An 18,712-nucleotide genomic window follows, 5' to 3' on the forward strand; every position below is an offset into this window, starting at 1 on the left:
AGGAGTGCTTGTGTGCCTGTTCAGGGGGTGTGGACCGGCCACAGGCTCTGATGTGCTTCCCCGCGGGGGTGCCTGGATAGCACCTCATTGTCTTGAGCCTCCAGAGCCGAAAACCCAGACACTCAGGAAAGGGGTCACGGTTTTAGCCCACCTGGACCATGTCTTGACTGTGTGGCGTTGGACAAAGAACTCAACCTGTCTGGACCTCGGGTCCTTCCTCTGCCAACACTGGCAGAGTTGGAAGTTTCGAGATAGAGTCTTGGAAGGACTTCATCCCCTTGGCACTGGATGGCCCTCAGATATTGGCTACTACTTTATTATTATGGTTGGTGTCATTCGTGTTCTTCTGTGGGAAGAAGGTAGGAGGCGCAGTCACAGGGCAGGCTTGGGGAGCGGAATCTGGAAAGACTTGCCGGCACCCCACGGCTGAGGGTCTTAAGCTAGGGCTGTCTACACCGCATTGATGGATCCAACGCAAGGGCCAGCAGACATTGTCCATGAAGGGGCCAGATGGCAAATATTTCAGGCTTTCTGGATCGTACGGTTTCTGTCGTAGCTACTCAAGCCTGGCGCCGGAGGAGGAAAGCCACACACGTCAGCCAGTGCAAGGGGCTGTGTATGGACACTAACACTTGCGCGTCAAAACATTTTGCAAGTCACAAAATATTATTTAAACATTTCCCCAACCATTTAAAAAATATAAGACGCCTTCTTGGCTTGTGTCCTGTACGTACAAAAAACAGTAGCAGGCCAGATTCGGCTCGTGGTGGTAAGTGTGCCGAGCCCTCACGTAAGGAACCCCGGGCCCAGGCCTTCACGGTGGACCAGGCATGGTTCTGAGCACGTGGCAGGTAGTCAGCCGTTTACTCTTTGCAACAACCCTAGGAGCCAGGTTTTTAATGCTCCCCCAATAATACGAAAGAAGGAGGCACAGAAGGGCTAGGGCACTTGTCCAGGTCACACAGCTAAGTAAGTGAAGGAGCCATGATTTGTACCCACGTGTTCTTGTCTGTCCCGAGTCTGCGCTCTCGGCTGCTAGGCTGGGCCACGTCATTCCGTGCCGTTGGAGTGACCTTAGGAGAGTCACTCTCCTTCTCCGGGCCTCTGCTTCCCTGATGCAGAACGAGGGTGAAAGGCTTGCCCCACCTCCAGGACAGCTCGGAGGACAGGGCCGCACGGGCCCACCGTCCTCGGCTCACGCTCCCGGAGGCCAGCCAGGCGCTGGTGACAGAAACCGTGCAGATTCCCACCGTCCTGAAAGCGCCGTGTGTGGGGGGACCGTGCCCGCGTGGGCCGGGGCGCGGCATCAACCGCAACGCTGACATCACGGGGTGGGGGGGGCAGGTGGGTGAGAAGGAGGAAGGGGCAGGAGGAGCCGGCTGACCGCGCTCTGCGCTCCCGCCCCTCCCCCTCCAGCCTCACCTGCCGGCTGATGACGCCCGAGGCGCCCAGGGCGCAGAACAGCAGCACCTGCTGACCACCGCCCCCAGCTCCAGCAGCAGCTCCCTGGAGAGCTCAGCCAGCACTGCAGACAGGGGGGCGCCCGCCAGGACCCCGACGCCGGCACCAAGCGCCGAGAAGGCCAGTGGGTCCGGGGAGGCCCGGGCCGGCTCCGGCAGCTCAGGTGAGAGGCGGGAACCCACCTGGCTTCCTTCCCTGCCACCCCCCACCTCCAGCTCTCTGTCACCCGCCAGCCTTGTCTCCCTCGGGTGCAACACGAGCCACAGACCTCTTTCATTTCTCTGAGCCCAGAAAATCTTGCCTACTTTTGCCCGTATGGTTTCTTTCCCCAGGAACACCCTCCCTTCTACACAATCCCAGCTTGTCCTTGGAGTCCCTGATATCTAGGAAGGGAGTTTTCCTATATGTTATAATATATAAATAAACATATATTTAAATATTTATAATTAAATATAAATAATTAAATATTTATATATTTGTGTATAAGTTTATATTTATTTATATATAATTAAATATTTTTATACATGTATTATCACATAGTTACATATTATATAGTTTCTTGTATATTATATAAGTTACTATACAACATTAAATATGCTCATATTAAGACCTATTATGTTTTACAGATGAGGACATTGAGGCCCAGAGAGGTTGAAGCATTTGTTCAGGGGCACACAGCTAGCCAGGAAGACCCCCTGGGTACTCAGGCTCCAGAGTCCTGGGGTGCAAAGCTAGATGAAGAAATGGGTGTCTTCAGGGCTCCACTCACTGTGGCCCATTGTCCAGTCCCTTTGGGCCTGGGGCTTCAGGATTGCGGGGACCTCGTGGGTTCTGGAGAAGCCACACAGAATGCATTTTGCCCTGGGCCTGGTCCATGGCAGGGGTCACCCGTGGCAAGAAGCTTCAGAGCCCACAGTGGAGGGAGGCCCTTCCGGGGTCTCCCCCAAGAAAGCCTGGGCCTTCTTTGGATGTACTGTACTGACAGACTCCTTAACCCTTCTGAGCCTCAGTTTCCTCATCTGGAGAGGAGCATGGCCTCGCCTTGGCAGGGCTGCACCATCTTTCCTCCCTGTCACCTGTTCTAGGACTGCCACCCACCGCCCCCGACTGCCGCCCGCACCGAGGGGCACCACCCGTGCCCCCTGCCGTAGGCTGCCCTAGTCATTCTGATGTCTTGCTGGTGCCCCACCCCAGCTTGAGAGCCCCCCCAGGAAGGGGCGTAGCCTGTGGTCCTAAACCTTCGTTGAATGAGCAAACGGAGCCCCAGATATAAACTCGTGGTTTTTGTCCATCTCTGGGATTCATCTTTCCGATTGCCTAGCCGCATCTCCATGGTCATCCTGCTGCGGCTTCCTCCTTGGCTCACACGTGGATCCTTGACCACGGCCGTCCACCTCTTCTACCCTCCACCCCTGCTCTCTGGTGTCACCTCGGCTCTCCCCCTCTCTCCGCCCACCCCAGCACCTCCCTCTCCTGTGGGAACATGTGGCTGTGCCCCCTTCGTGGTCACCCATCCGCCCCGGCAGTGTCTCATTCACCAGGGTGGAAATTTCCTTCCGGCCCAATGAGTTCAGCCCTCCCTCGCTTGGCCTCTTTGTGGCTGTTCTGAGCAGAGCAGCTGGCTGTCTCCATCCTGCTCTCAGGCTTCCCCGGAGTTGCAGCCCTCCCCTGCATGCTTGGCTACTTGGCACGTCCCCGCAAGGACAGCAGGGGCAGCTCCCCCTCTTAGAGAGGCTTGCGCGCATCCAGCCCCTTATACTTAGCCCCTCGGCTCATCCAACATCCCGTCCCTCACCGAGTTAGGAAACGCAGGTGCCCACAGGGCAGGGCAGGAAGGTGCGCGTGAACCTGCCCCAGACCTCCTGGCTTCAGTGATGGAGACAGTCCACCACCCACCCCATTCTGGAATCCCAGATCTATGAAATCACAGAGGCAGCCCTATGTGGAGGAAACAGGAGCTGCTAGGAATAAAGGCAATGTCAAGGTCAAAGTTGCATCTCCATAAGGGAGCAATTTCCAAACCCTTTGATGTGGACTTGGCAGCCAGCAGATAAGGGCCCACTGACAGAGGAGTCTGGCCTTTCCCTGGTTGGTCCCGCCAGGACTGCCAAGGCTTCCTGCAGGTCCGGGAAGAGAACTCCGCCTGGCTTCCGGTCCCTGCTCGCTTCTCCAATTCTTTGCGGGGTGTGTGTTTTGTGCTCCGAGAACCTTCACCGGCTTTATGTAACTGGTTCCTCCCATCTGTGGGGGTGATGTGAGTGGGAAATTATTTGACAGACGAGGAAACGAACACATGAAGGTTAAGCGACTTGCCCGAGATTACACAGCAGAGCTGGGCTAGAACCGTGGCCTCTAGGCTCCGGCTCGGTGCTCTTCTTGACCCTTTTGTCTTAATGTGTCTCTTGGGCAGCAGACGGGCCTGGCCGACCTCCTCCACTCCAGGAACCCCCTACTGACCGCCCCTCCCCCGTCTTCTGTTCAGCAGAGACTTCCTCCGGTGGCCACGGGACCCAGGTCAACGTCACCTGCATCGTGAATGTGTGCAGCAGCTCCGACCACGCCTCTCAGTGCGCCTCACAGGCCAGTTACACGAAGGGGGACGTGGGCGCCAGCCCCTCCGTTTCCCCAGATGACGAGCAGGTCCCCTTCTCCAAGGAAGAATGCCCTTTTCAGTCCCAGCCGGGGGCCCCAGAGACTCTGCTGGCGAGCCCAGAGGACAAGCCACTGCCCCTTGGCGTGCCTGACGCTGGGATGATGCCCAGTTAGCCAGACTGGTGGGAGTCACGTCTCAGCCACGGTGGGCTCTTCCCTGGTCCTCCTGGGCCTCCCACCCCACAGGACTCTAGCTCTTTCTGGGCCAAATTCCTTTAGTGGCCACCACCGCCTCAGAATTCCTCTCGTCTACTGGCAGAAGGAGAATTGTGGAAAACCGCTCCTGTCGCGGTGTGTGTCCTTCTCAGAAGGCTCGCTGGACACGGACGTGCCGGCCAGCCTGGGGCCAGACCCCGCCGCTCTGAGAGCTGCCCCCTAGCTGGTTCTGTGAGTTGGGCTTCTGCAGCCCTCATTTTGTTTCTGATCCCTGGGTGCTGCCCAGCTCTGGCTCTCTGGGAGGCCCCAGCATCCTGCCTTCCAGTGTGGCCTACCGGGGAAGACGGACGCTGCGTGAGTGGTCCCCGGAGAAGGGGCCGTGGAAAAGGAGCAGTGCTTGGGCCTTGAGTGCCGAGACCACAGGATGGTTCCAGCGGGGGCCGGGCGGTGCGGGGGTGTGTGTCATGGATCGGATGGTCCTGTGCAGGGAGGGGGTGGCAGCACCTGCAGGAGACCGGGGTCGCCCCACCTCCCCACATTCGCTGGTACCATCTCCAGATCCATTCCTGCCAGCTTCACCTCTTGCACGATGGTGGGAGAATCAGAACCCCCGAGAGCCCAGCTATGTGAGTCCTGTAGCTGGGGCAAGATGGCAGACTTCTAGCCGAAAATCTGCCAACTTCAGCATGGGGCAATTAAAAAATAAAAAAGCGCCATGCAGGCCAACAAGCCAAGGAAAGGACAAAGCCAAACTTTGAGTTTGTGCAAGGCCACACCCCGGTCAGGGAATTTCAGGGCCTGGAGATGCCTGAGGCCCACAGCCGTCTCTCCTCCTACCTCATGGGCCTTGCTCTGCCTCCCGAGGAGGGGCTCCTCTTCGCCTCGGCCCCCCTCGCTGTTCCTGGAGTCCCAGGCCCCAGGGAAAGCACGGGACTACTTGGGTATTGTGCCTGCCGTGATCTCAGGTGGACATAGGGTGCTGAGAGCCAGCCTTGTGTCCGTGTGTCTGTCGTGCGCGGCTGGTCTGTGTAGCCATGTTGTGGGGTTGAATGGCCTGCCCGAGGCAGCTGCAATCAGTAATTTTGTCAAACCATTCTTCTCCATTGAAGAGTCCGTCTGCTCCCCCCAGTCCATGCCCGGAGTCCCACAGAGCATGGCTTGTGGCCCTCACTGGATTCTGGAAGGAGCAGGGGACTCCTGGAGAAGCCAGTTGGGTCTCAGGTACTTGGATCTCTTGCTGAAGAAGACCATTGGACTTGGACTTGGCAGCTGAACTTTTGGAGGGTGGGAGAGTCCAGCCTTTACCATGAAGAGAAAGTAAAAGCTTCCTCGAAATCTGCATTCCCTGGGAGTCCGGACTGGCCGGGCTCCCCGCCGGTGCAGGACGCCGGGCAGTGATGGAGCGTGTCTGCCCCCTGGTGGACCATCCTGGGACGACCTCAGCCTCCCTGCTCTTTCCCAGGGCAGCTCTGAATTGCAAGGAGGCCCTTTCTGGATGTGGCCTCAGTTCCCAGGTTTGTGTGGATCCCAAGACAGAGTTTGTACTGTATATACTGGACAGCATTCCTGCTTCTAAATAAACCTCCTGTTTGTTTCACACACGGGCTCCTGGCTCTGGCTTCGGGTCTGAGCTGGGGTTCACCCGTGGTCCTACTTGCCTGCCGCCCATGTGTAGGGAGAGATGGAGTCCGGGTCACGGGGCTGACTGGCCCGTGCTGTGTCCGGACCCTGGAAGCTCCCCCAAAGCACAGCTGAGCTTTGCTGAGAGCCTGGCCACTCCCTTGGGACCAGAATCCCCCCGCCCGCCTCTGACTATGCCCTCATCAGCCCTGTCCCTCAGTGTCATTGACTCTTGGGGTGAGGCACTGCTCTTGGGGTGAGCCAGGGTCTCTACAGATCTCCTTGTTCACATGTAGCACCCCTTCTCACTTAGGGGGTGAGCCTCTGCCCCTCCCTCCCCACACACATACAGCCAGGAGATAGTTCTGGATGTGACCTTTGACCTGTTTCTGAGGCAGGAGCAGTTTTCCAGAACAAAGGATGGGGAGAGATTGCAGGCAGACGGGGTTCATGTAAAGGCCGGGAGGGAGAGAAGAGACCCTGGGCCTTGAATTCACTAAGCCAACCCCTGGGTCACTCACCCTTTTTCCTGGGTCACGGTCACTCCCTCAGAACGACGCTCCTCATTCTTGGTGATTTCCTGGACTTCTCCTCCCACAGCCCTGCCCTCTCCTCTACCCGTACCCTAGAGCAGGGCTGGCAACCCTCCCGTACAGAGCCGTCTAGTACGCATTTCAGGCTTGGGGACTCATAACGGTTCTGTGACTACTCAGCTCTGTGGCTGAGGCAGGCGACAGACAGGACATCAACCAGAGAGGGTCTGGAGTGTTTTCCACGCCACCCGGCAATTCCCCAGTTCTCCGCAGACACCGGCGAGGCGCCCTCCAAAACGAACTCCATTCTGATGCTCTACCTGGCGGGAGCACTGGACCCAGCAGTCGAGGGGCTCGGCCCCACTAGCCCGCCCCCCACTTCAGACACCAGTCACCCGGGCAAGTGGTCTCACCTGTGCTTCAGGCTCCCCGGCTATAAACCAGAATTTCCCCACGAGCCCTCTCCTTCGGTTCCATTCATCTGTACAGTGGCCTATGGAACTCCGGACACCTGTTTACTCACTAGATTACCGGTTTCTTACAAAGCCTGTAACTCGGACTCAGGAACGGCCAGTGGGAAGAGATGCATAAGGCAAGGTGGGAATGGGCTGGAGCTTCCATGGTCCCCTACATCGGCCACCCTCCCAGCTTCTTCGCGTGGCCACCAATGCTGAAGCTGGCCGAACCCTGTCCTCTTGGGTCTTTATGGTGGTTTCATTAGATGGGCATGGTCCATGAACTCATTGGCCATTGGTGATGGAGTCAACCTCCAGCCCCTCTCCCCAGCCCAGAGGTGCAGGTGAGGGGTTCCCGCCTTCTGATCCCATGGTTGGTTTCCTTGGCAACCAGCCCCCATGCTCAGCAGCTTTCCTCCAGTTACCCCAGTAACATCTACTCAGCTGTGGTTGAAACGGGTTTGTCGGGAATAACAAGACACTCCTTTCATCTTTGTGACTTAAGCACTTTCCTGAACTGAGTATGCAGGGCCCAACATAAGAACAAAAAATGCTCCCATTGCTCTGATCAGTTAGGAAATATGAAGCCTTTTAAGGGCCAGAAACAGAGGATGGAGACCAAATAGGTAGTTCTTATTATAAATCACAAGATCAGGGCGCCTGGGTGGCTCAGATGGTTAGATGTCTGCCTTCCACTCACGTCGTGATCCCAGGGGTCCTGGGATCGAGCCCTATGTTGGGCTCCCAGCTCAGTGGGGAGTCTGCTTCTCCCTCTGCCTCTCCCCCTGCTTGTGCTCTTTCAAACGAATAAATAAATAAATAAAAATCTTAAAAAAAAAAAACAATTAAAACACAATATCAGAGGGGGTAAATTTGTCTGATCGGGTAAAACGGGCCACATGCAGCCCCTCCTGCCTCTTTTTCTTCGTTAACCATGATGGAACAAGTGGTTTGGCTGAAGCGGGCCAGTGCGGGGGGTGGGCAGCGGGGGTCATGGTGACTGTTTCTTCTCCATGTAATCTTCATGCCATCATCATTGCTGTGGGGTGCTCTGGCGCACTAACAGAGAAGTCAAGACTTAGGGGTCCCCCTCCCAAAACCTGTGTGCCCAGGTGTGACCACTTCCCATGTGACCTGGGTTGGGGGGTTGTTAATTAACTTCTCTGTGCCTCAGCCTCCTTATCTGCTAAAATATTAGGATTAAAATCGTACCTCCCTCAGAGTGAGGGATTACTTGAGTTACTGTCTGTAAAACACTTAGAATTACGCCTGGCACATAGTACGTGCTCAGTAAATGGTAGTTGCTGTTTTGTGTGTAGGTAGGTGCTGGGGATGCGAGAGTTTGGGGCAGCCAAGGTCCTTGTCCAGAACTGACATGCTAGGACAGACTGTAAAGAAACACATGTAGGCCGTGCCAGGTGACGGGCAGTGCTAAGAAAAAAGCAGCAACAGGGACGGGGCTGGGGGGCTGGGGTGCTTTTAGCTAGCTGGGTGGGTTGGGGAAAGCTTCTTGGAGGAGATGCTGTTTGAGCAGAGGCCTTGAGTGAAGAGAGGGCGGTACAGCCTTGGGCCTCGGGGGTGGGGCAGGACAGGAGGTCCTGAGGGCTGCTTTAGAAGCCACTGGAAAGGATGTTGGGTTTTACGCTTCAGTATGTAGGAGGGTCCAGGGAGTATGAGATGTTCCTTAAGTTGCCTAGTCTAAGAGTTGGGAAATGTATTTATTTGGCGGGTGGAGAAACACAGAGAGAGGGATAAGAAGATTCACGCTGAGCACAGAGACCAAGGTAGCAGGCCATCCCAGGACCCTGAGATTAAGACCTGAGCCGAAACCAGAAGTCAGATGCTATCACTGACCGCTGTCACCCCAGCGCCCTGACAGCCTTCAATTATTTGATCTCCATTATTGCCTTAGGAGATAGGCCAAGTACCCATTATCCCTGCTCTGCAGAGGAGGACACCTAGGGGCAGGGCGGAGGTTTGATACTTATCTAGAATCTAGTCTAGAGGACGGCCTGTTCCTGTGGGAGGCTCTTGATAACCAGCCCTTTAGAATTTCCCAAGAAAATCAACTACGCCTGGGTTTAAAGGGCAAGTACTTTCTCTCTCCCGGGACAGCCTGGAGCTCCGTAGTCAAAAGGGGACAAGCAGGGCAGATCTAGCAAGCCAGGAGGTTGAGTGGAGAGGCTGCTTGGGGTAAAGCTAAGGGTGAGGAGTCCCAGGATCCTGTCCCCAGGTACCTGCAGTGTGAACCTAAAGCAGCCACTGTCCCCGCCTGGAGCTCAGAGCTTCCTGCTGTAAGATGAGGGGCTGGCCCTGAGCTGTGGTCTAGCCTTGTCCTTCCCATAGGGCTTGTCTGCATTTCTTCCTCCCATCCCCCCTCCCTCCCTCCCTCCTTTTTTTCCTCTTTCTTTTCTCTCTCTCTCTTTCATGATTTTATTCATTTGAGAGAGTGAGGAAGGGAGAGAGCACGAGTGGGATGAGGGGGAGAGGAAGAAGCAGATTCTCCACTGAGCAGGGAGCCCGATGTGGGACTCGATCCCAGGACCCCAGAATCATGACCTGAGCCCAAGGCAGATGCCTAACCCACTGAGCTACCGGCCTGTCTGCATTTTCCCAAGAGACTCTGGACTGGTGCTGTCAAATACAGTAGCCACTAGGCATGTGTGGCTGTTGAGCATCTGAGTGTACTAGTCCAAACTGAGATGTGTGCACTACATCGCAATGCAGAATACTGAATGAATTTTGAAGACTTAGTACAAAACATATATATATATATAGTGAGAGAGAGAGAGCCCCCTGCTGAGCCCGACTCTGAGAACCTTCTTCTCTAACGGGCTCCTTCTCTTTTGCCTTCCGTCTATGGAGTCTGAGGTTTTATACCCAAACCTTAGCCCCCAGGTGGACTCAGGACTGAGATTTGGATAGGTTATTCCCACCCCAGAGGAACTCAGATCTTGCCAGGTATGTGCAGCCCATAGTCACCTTCATTAGCTCAGCATCACGAGAGCTGATAATCACTACAGCAAATACACTGTTGCAAACTTACCATTATGTCTCCTGTATCTTTTGATTTTTTATGAGCCTGAGGTCTTCTTCCTGTCCTTCTGCGGCTAAGGCAGGATGACCTGCTAATTTGTTCATTTATTCCTTCATTCACATATAACACTTTTAAATGAGTCTTTTCTGTGCTAGGCAATGTCTAGGTGCTGGAGAGGCATTTGTGAAAAAGATAAAATCACTGCTTTCAGGGAACTTTCAAGGTGGAGAAAGGTGACAAGGCAAGTATAAACAAATAAGATAATTTCAAATAGCATTAAGGTCTGTGAAGAAAACACAACTGGGTGATGGTTGAAGGGAACTTTAGATAAGATGGTAAGGAAATGCTCTCTGGAGTGGAATATTTGAAACCAGAAGGAATGGACTGTAGGACTATCCAAGGTTGCTCTGTAGCCACCAGCCACTTATGGCTGGGAACTGTGGCTGGTTCGTATTGAGATGCACCGTAAGTATAAAATACAGACTAAATTTTAAAAATTTACTATTAAAACCCCTTAAAATATCTCATTGATTCTTTTTTCTGTTGGCTACAGGTTGAGATGATCATGTATTGGACATATTGAATTAAATGAAATACATTACTCATTTTCACTTTTTTCTTCATTAAAAATGTACCAAATAGTAAATTAAAAATTATGTCGTATCTTGTATGTGTGGCATGTATTTCTACCGGACAGTAGGGATCCCGGGAAAAGGCATCCTAAGTAGAGAGAATGGCAAAAGCACAGGGTCCTTTTAGGGGGGAACTGAAGGCTGCTGAAGGCAGGGAGCCAGAGAGAGTGGCAGAAACAGGAATGGATCAGATCTAGCCAGAGCGAGCCGGGTTTTAATTCAAGCATTGGGGGGAAGCCGATTTAAGCAAGGAAGTGGCTTGGTCTGAATTATGTTTTAGCAGACCCCTGCGGCTACTGAGTGGGGAACCCACTGTCAGTGGGCCAGATGGAGGAAGAACGCTGGGTTCCAAGACTGTTGAAGCCACACGAGTTTGTGACCCTGCCCTCCCGTGGGACTCAGTCTCCTCCCAGCCCCGTAGGTTGCGGGCTCCATGGGCGGTTCTCGGGTTCCAGCCGCAGCAGCAGCCGCCGCCGCGAGCGGCCGCGGGCGGCAGGGGGCGCCTCCTCGATGACTCGGCGCTCGGCTGGCCAGGCTCCGGCACGTCGCCCGCTCGATTGGTCGGGTCTGGCCGGGCCGGAGCGCCGCCGGCCAGCGCCATTGAGGAGCCGGGAGAGGAAGCGCCGCGCAGTGCCGGGCTAGGCGGGCGGCCCGGGACACAGACAGGTACGGGCCGAGGCGGGGCGACGCCGGGCGACACGCAGGGTCGGAGACTGCAGGTGGGCCGTGGGCCTGTTGTCTGTCGTCCCGGCTCCGCTTCGGATCCGGGGCCCGGGCCCGCCCGCGGGGAGCGCGCCGCTGGGAGCCCGGGGAGCCCGGCGTCCGGCCCTCCCGCGGTCTGAGCTTCTCCGGGGGCCCGGGGGCGACCGTGCTCCCGACAGCCCCGAGCCCGCTGCCCTCATGGCGAGCCCCTGCACGCGAGCCCCGACGGGCACCCCAGGGACTGACAGGCTTGGAGCTGCCTGGCTTCTCGGGACCCCGGCGTCCTTGCCCTGGGAGTCCGAGTCCCCACCGGACCCGGCACCCTTTCCGAGGTCCCAGCAGTCTGTTGCCGGGGGATTCGGGGACGGTGTCAGCCCGCGTCTCCCCGCCTGAGCCACGGTCTCTGTGCGGGACCCGTGTGCAGCCCCTCTCCCGCACGCCAGAGAACGGGGGCGCTGGTCAGTTCGCCACAGTGTTTCAACCACCCACCAGCCTTCTGGGGTTACGCTGTGGGTTGGGGACTTCGGGGTTACACCCAAGCTGAGTCCTTGCTTTCAGGTGCGGGACCCCAGCCCCCAGGCGCCGTTTCCTCCGGCCTCTATCTGGGTGTTGGGGTCTCGGTTCCCTGGAGCCCACGGAGTGGATGGAGGAAGGGCTGTGGGACCCTCGCCTTCAGGGCAGTCCCATTCCTGTGGGGCCCGAGGCCCCCTCTGGTCCCGAATTCTCTGAGCTCTCTGACTCCCACAGCGCTCGGGCCCAGCCGGCTCGGGGAGCAGCGCTCTGGTCCCTTTGCCTGTCCCTACTCCCAGCTTTGGCCGCCCCTCGAGGGAGGGGCCTGGCTCAAGGTCATGCCCGGCTGTCTGCCCGCCTGTGGGCTGAGCCCTGATCCCCAGTGTCACCTACCCCACCGATTAGGCGAGGTCAGGTGCGAGTTAGTGCCAGGCGACTGACTGCCTGGAAGCCCTGGTGGACCCGAGTGTAAACACTTTGGGATTCTAGCCAGTCTGGCGGCCCTTCCTGACACCGGATTCCTTAAGGGAATCCTTGAAGTGGCTTCAAGCCTGGGTTAGATGCTTAGCTGAGCTAATAGACTCCTTCTGGCTTGAGTATTAATTTACTGACCAGGGCATTTACAGTGCTTCTCACCCCATCTTTTCCTTGATCTGTATTTTGCACTCTTCCACCTTCAGGGGAAGTAGCGTCCAGCCGGATCTTGGGTACCACCTGACAGTTTCTCCCTCTACTGGGAGAGTATTTGTAGTTGGCACTTAATAGAGAGTTTGCTGGCATTTTAGGGGTGGAGGCAATGGCATTAACTTCAAAAATAAAGAGCACTCTGATTTTGGCTCCGTCTAAGTGTGTTTGGAGTCTACATAGTAATACTAGAATAAGTCAGATTCATATTTTGTTCTCACAGATTTACTTGTTTGAAGTTGTAATATAGAAGTGTTTATTTTACCAGATTGTTAAACATTTATTTTTAAGAGTTTGTTCTTATAACCTCTCCTTTAAATAAATGTATCCAATAACTAGCAAATTCTTAGTTTTACACAAAATATGGCTTAAAATTTTTTGAAAAGAAATCAGTATTTCATCAAATGCTATTTATTTACTTGTTTTTTTACTGTCACTGATAGCAAATAAAAAGGAAAGTGCAAGTGCAAGTCACTGTTGACGAATAAAAGCCAGTGTTTCCTGAAGGTTCATTTAACTCTTACAGGGCCTTGCGTTTTGGGTCTTCGTTGGGTAATGGCCTTTCTTTTGGGATAAGTGTATTTTCTGGCACTAAGATGAATCAGTGGGGGTGGGGCAGAGTGCCTGGAAAGGATCCTGAAAGGGCTGGTTCCAAGTGGGACACATGCCATAGCAAATCCGGAGTGTCCTGCATGGTGGGCTGGTGTCTGATGTGCTTGCCTCAGAGCAGGATTTGGAACTCACAGTTCTAACTGGGATCTGCTAGCTAGTGGAGCAATTTCAGAGCACATTGAAACTTTTATGTCTCAAGTTCCCTCATGATAACTTAATACAATACTAAAAGTAATGTGTATATTTTTTTGCAATGCTAATAAACACAGTTTTCTTACAGGTAGTGGTAAAGCAGTAGTGGATGTAAATACTGTAGTTGGAACCAGAGAATTTCTTGTATTTGTGTTGCTGACTAAGGTAGTTCATTGTATCAGCATCGTCTGGTGCCTGAGTTCCTGTAATGCAGTTCCAGAACTTTTTTTTTTTTTTTTTTTAAGATTTTATTTATTTGACAGACAGAGATCACAAGCAGGCAGAGAGGCAGGCAGAGAGAGAGGAGGAAGCAGGCTTCCCGCTGAGCAGAGAACCCAATGCGGGGCTCGATCCCAGGACCCTGGGATCATGACTTGAGCCAAAGGCAGAGGCTTTAACCCACTGAGCCACCCAGGCACCCGCAGTTTCAGAAACTTTTGAGAACAGTGATAAACCTCTGCCTTCTCCCTTTCATTTATGTTATTTTATGAATGATCTTGATGAACAAATTTGCACATTTGAATTAGAGAAGGCTTAAAGAGGATCATTGTAGAATATGTTCATTGAAATCTCTTAGGGCATTTTTGCCTTAATCTAGGACAGGGTTTTTCTTTCTTTCTTACTTTTTTTTTTTTTTTTTTAAAGACAGTATTTTTCAGCCTCAGCCCTGTTGACATTTGGGCTGGATGATTCTTTGCTATGGGGGAGCTGTCTTGTGCATTGCAGGGTGTTTAGCTCTTTCCATGGTCTCTACTCACGAGATACCTGTAGTAACCCCAGTCATGATAATAAAAAATGTGTCTAGTGGGGCATCTGGGTGACTCAGTAGGTTAAAGCCTCTGCCTTCGGCTCAGGTCATGATCCCAGGGTCCTGGGATCGAGCCCCACATTGGGCTCTCTGCTCAGTGGGGAGCCTGCTTCCCCCTCTCTCTCTGCCTGCCTCTTTGCCTACTTGTGATCTCTGTCTGTCAAATAAATAAATAAAATCTTTAAAAAAAAAATGTGTCTAGACATTGCCCAGTTACACTTGGATGAGAAGCTCTGACCAGGACAGTCTAATGCCAAGGTGAATTACTAAAGGCAAGCAGTTTAATGATCAGTTACACCGAAAGGAGAGACAATTTGGAATTGTAGGTATGTTTGGTATATTTATACATGACTGTTCCTTGTAGCTGTGTGAGAACATGTTTGTTTGATCCTTGGCTAACACGGGGTCTTACAGTACTGGTCCCCCCATCTTTTTTTAAATCTGTGCTTTTCATTCATCCACCTTTAGGGAAGGTAGCAATAGGAAGCCAGCTTAGAAAATCATCCTCAGTGGGTTAAAGCCTCTGCCTTTGGCTTAGGTCATGACCCCAGGGTCCTGGGATTGAGCCCCGCATCTGGGTTCTCTGCTCAGCGGGGAGCCTGCTTCCTCCTCTTTCTCTGCCTGCCTCTCTGCCTACTTGTGATCTCTATCTGTCAAATAAATAAGTAAAATCTTAAAAAAAAAAAATCATCTGGTTTTCTGTTGATTTCCTTTTTTTCTTTTTCTTCCTTAGGTTCTTCTATGACCATGAGAGGGAGAAGTAAAGAATGATCCATGATTTTTAAACACCTTGTCTTGAGGATATAGTCATGTTGGAAGGTCTTGTAGCCTGGGTTCTCAATACTTATCTGGGAAAATACGTCAATAACCTGAACACCGATCAGCTCTCTGTCGCGCTTCTGAAAGGTGAGTGCGTGCGTGTATCTCTTTTTGGTAAAGTTTGCTACTGCAGATGGCATTTCTGGTTTTTTGTGTTTTTTTTTTTATATTCATTTTGTTGTACTAAGAATAATAAAACATAATGCCCAGATGGCTTTGTACTAATTATGTGTAAAAGGAAATATGTTCTCTCACATGACGCTGATTATTATGGCAGGGTACCTTTAGTATGTGGCTGTATTGCCATAGATTTTAGGGGAACTGTTAAATATGAGAAAGAAAAAGACTATGCTGCTGGTGAGTGTGCTTTATCCCAGCTAATTGTTTAGGTTTATGAAGCTTTTTGGAGGTGGCCATGATGTAGTGATGTAGTGACGTAGTGACAGTGGCATTGGCTTTGGCTTCAAATCCTGTTGTATTACTTACGAGCTATGTGAACAAGCCACTGAAATTCAGAGCCTCAGTTTCTTTAGGAAAACCGGGTAAGGGATGCCTGAGTGGCTCTTGTCAGTAAAGATTCTGCTTTCGGCTCAGGTCATGATCCCAGGGTTGTGGGCCCCACGTTGGGCTCGCTGCTCCGTGGGAGGTCTGCCTCTGCCTCTCCCCCTGCTCATGCTCGCTCTCACTCCCTCTCTCAAATAAGTAAATAAAATCTTAAAGAAAAGGAAAAGTGGGAAAGGTACTTCTCCAGGGTTGCTGTAAGGCTCACACCGATCAAATGGAATGACATTTACAGCTCCCGTCTGGCTAGTGTGTAACAGACACCAAGTTGAAGCTTTAAAATATGTTACTGTGGGGTCTTTGATAGACTAAAGCTCGAGTCATGTTCACAGGCCTCTCCCTGGTGAGTGCGGAGACGTGATTGAATGCAGTGCGGGGAAACTGGCGTGAGGATCAGAAAATCGCTTTGTTTTTCCTTTTCCTTGTTTTAATGTAAGTTCCCTTTGCTCAACTCAAAATGGAGCCCCTGAGCAAATCTAGAGAGAGGAGATAGTCTGCAAGCGTGTAGCAGCCCAAAAAGTGGAAAGGGGATCTCAGAGATGCGGGAAGCTCGCCTTCCTGAGGCTGTGGATTTTGGCCTGTGGACCAGGACAGGTTAGTGGGCATGGCAGTGGTACACACTGGTGGGGTCTGTGAAGAGGGTGTCCGTGGCTCGCTTGTCCCCAGGAGTGTTGTTTCCACGTTTTGCTGACCCATCTAAACCTGTGCAAGGATTGTGGTGGCCACAGGCTGTCGGGAGCTCTCCGCTCGCCCCGCCCACTCCCTTCCTTTTGTTGGAAACAGAAGTAGGTTTTTTTCTTCATCTCTAACTTCTGTCCTGACCTTTTCCTCCTGTACTTAGAAGGGAGCTACTAAGTCCAGGGTGAGAGTGACCGGTCTGTCAGGGAAGAGGATGTGTGCAAAGTACAAGAGGAGTGTCAAGCTTACCTCTTGGTTCACTTACTGAAGTTCTCGTACACGCTCTGAAGCTATCCAGGTTGCACAGGGCGGGGAGCCGAGACAGGGAAGCGCAGACCATAACCTTGTTAATGACAGAGATAGGATGTTTGCGGAAGAAATGAGTAGAGATTTGTGGTATCCGATGTATCATAGATTCTACACTAAACAGATTTCTGGTCTGTTTTGGAGTATATCTCGTAATGACAACTGTGTGTATCTTTCTGATGCTTCAAAGTACTTTTCTGTGCTTCCTGTTTAAAAAATATTCTCTTTGCAGAATAGAAAAATAATTTTTCTTTCATAACCAATATTAGTGTGGTGCCCCTTGCTTATGGACTCAAGGCACCCCACAAAGCTTGGAGCTGTGAGCATCGCAGTTATAGGTGAGCACCATTTGGAGGCAGGGGGTCCTGCATAGGAATAGGAATGTTATTTTAGTCCGTCTATAGATGTTTAGTGTCTGAGATGCCAAGAAGACAGAGCTAGTGGTTAAGAATATGAATTTTAGAGCCAGACTGTTTTTTTTGTTTGTTTTTAGAGAGAGAGAGAGAAAGAGAGAGAGAGAGAGGGAGAGAAAGCGGTGAGTGGTGGTGGTGGTTGTGGTGCAAAGGGAGAGAAAATCTTAAGCAGGCTCCTTGCACAGTGCAGAGCCCGGCTTGGGGCTTGATCTCATCACCCTGAGATCACGACCTGAGCCGAAATCAAGAGTCAGATGCTTAACTGACTGAGCCCCACAGGTGCCCCGGTCAGACTGATTTTGAATTCCACTTCTCTACTTACCAGTAACTTGGGCTGGTTATTCCAATTCTTCATGAATTCTCAAATTCTTCTTTTCTGTAGATTGGAGAGAATATGAACTGTGTCACGAGGTTCTGAGGACTAGACATGAATGTAGATCCAAGAGCTTAGAGCCCTTCTGGGCGTGTAGTGGGCTCTCAGTCAGTCACCATGTCCCATTGTCAGGATCGTCACCATATGATTGGCTTGGCTGGGGCTTAAAGGGTGGATTGTGCACACGTACTAAATGTAATAAAAATGCAAAATAGCAAATGAGTATTCGAAGGAGAGAGAACTTGTATATGACTTTATTTTTTCAGTCTCTGCAGACACCACTGAGTGCCTGCTTTGGCTATGGACGGCTCTGTGTTATGGACTGATAGAAAACATGATGGACAGGAGAAGATACCAGGAGCTCAGGCGTGGTCTGAGCCTGGTCTCTCCACCTAACAGCTGTTTGTGACTGAGCAAGTTATCTCTCTCCTCCTGCCACTTGAGATCAGACAGACCTGGTATGAACTATAGTCTATAGTTAACAGCTTGGTGATTTTTTTTTTTTAAAGGTTTTATTTATTTATTTGGCAGAGAGAGAGCTCAAGCAGGGGGAGCAGCAGAGGGAGCTGCAGGGGAGAGGGAGAAGCAGGCTCCCTGCTTAGCAGAGATCCCAGTGTGGAGCTTGATCCCAGGACCCCGGGATCATGACCGGAGCGGAGGGCAGACGCTTCACCCACTGAGCCACCCAGGTTTCCTAGCTCTGTGATTTTTAAGCAAATTGCTTACCTGTGCACCTAGTTTTCCTCACCTCAGAGTGGAAAACAGGATGGCTGTTCCTCATATTGTTGGGAGGTTTCGCTGTCTTGGTGGGATAAGCGCTCTCCTCGAGTCCGATCGCACTGAGTGGTCGCTGTTCCTGTCCTTCTTTCGACCTCGGCAGTCCCTGTCCTCGGACACCCGTTACCTTGCTGGGCATGCCAGGCGCTGTCAGTTGTTCCACTAGAGCTGCAGGCACAGCACGGGCTGGGCGGCGGGGTGGGGGGGGGCGAGGTGTGCAAAGCAGGGGAGTCCTTCCCCCTGTTGGCAGGACTCTGGAGAGGGATGAAGAGCCGAGCAGGAGTTGGGCTGGTGGCGCTGGGCGGGGCACGGCATTCCTGGAGGACTGACGCTTGTGAGCACAGGCAGGAGGCGGAGAACTCCCCAGGCCTGTTCGGGATGGTTTGAGGCCAGAAGGTAGCAGCTGCCGGTGTCACATCAGGGGCCCTGAGCTTCGGGCTGCAGGCCTATCTGTGTTTGTGGCCCAGCACTTAGGGCCCCTCTTTTTTGTTCCTATCAGCTCTTTACCTCAGTCTGGCTTTCTGGGTGACGCAGGGCTGCGGGAAGAGAGGCCAGCAGTCATCAGTGCTGACCGAAAAGCCACCAGCCTCTAGGTGTACCCCAGTTCTAGGGCCTCTGCTTCTTGCTCTGCTAAGCGGAGGTGTTTTGGGAGGAGACGTCCAGGAATAAGCCTGCACGTTATCTGCTGGGAAAGAAACGAAGAGCATTGTCATTTATAAAGTCCTCCGGAC

At 52.6% G+C, this 18,712-nt stretch overlaps 2 protein-coding genes across 10 annotated transcripts in view; both read left to right on the top strand.

The window, feature by feature from the left end:
- Window positions 1-5,868, top strand: part of TNFRSF1B (TNF receptor superfamily member 1B) — a 33,283-nt gene extending 27,415 nt beyond the window's left edge. The window contains exons 9-10 of one of the 2 annotated variants that reach the window (XM_059135630.1): window positions 1,417-1,624; window positions 3,944-5,868. In XM_059135630.1, the coding sequence (XP_058991613.1) occupies window positions 1,417-1,624; window positions 3,944-4,227 (492 nt within the window). In that variant the 3' untranslated portion in view covers window positions 4,228-5,868. The remainder of the gene's footprint in view (window positions 1-1,416; window positions 1,625-3,943) is intronic. The other variant, XM_059135632.1, reaches the window with a different exon arrangement.
- Window positions 5,869-11,117: 5,249 nt separating this feature from the next.
- The window catches only part of VPS13D (vacuolar protein sorting 13 homolog D), a 252,478-nt gene continuing 244,883 nt past the window's right edge, over window positions 11,118-18,712 (top strand). For all 8 annotated transcript variants that reach the window (XR_009345222.1, XR_009345221.1, XR_009345223.1 and 5 more), the window contains exons 1-2: window positions 11,118-11,212; window positions 14,788-14,960. Coding sequence is in view for 5 of the 8 variants with exons in the window: in XM_059136730.1 (XP_058992713.1) it covers window positions 14,864-14,960 (97 nt within the window). In the remaining 3 variants the exon portion in view is untranslated. The remainder of the gene's footprint in view (window positions 11,213-14,787; window positions 14,961-18,712) is intronic.

The sequence above is a fragment of the Mustela lutreola genome, chromosome 10 (assembly GCF_030435805.1).
Source record: "Mustela lutreola isolate mMusLut2 chromosome 10, mMusLut2.pri, whole genome shotgun sequence".
Lineage (NCBI taxonomy): Eukaryota > Metazoa > Chordata > Mammalia > Carnivora > Mustelidae > Mustela > Mustela lutreola.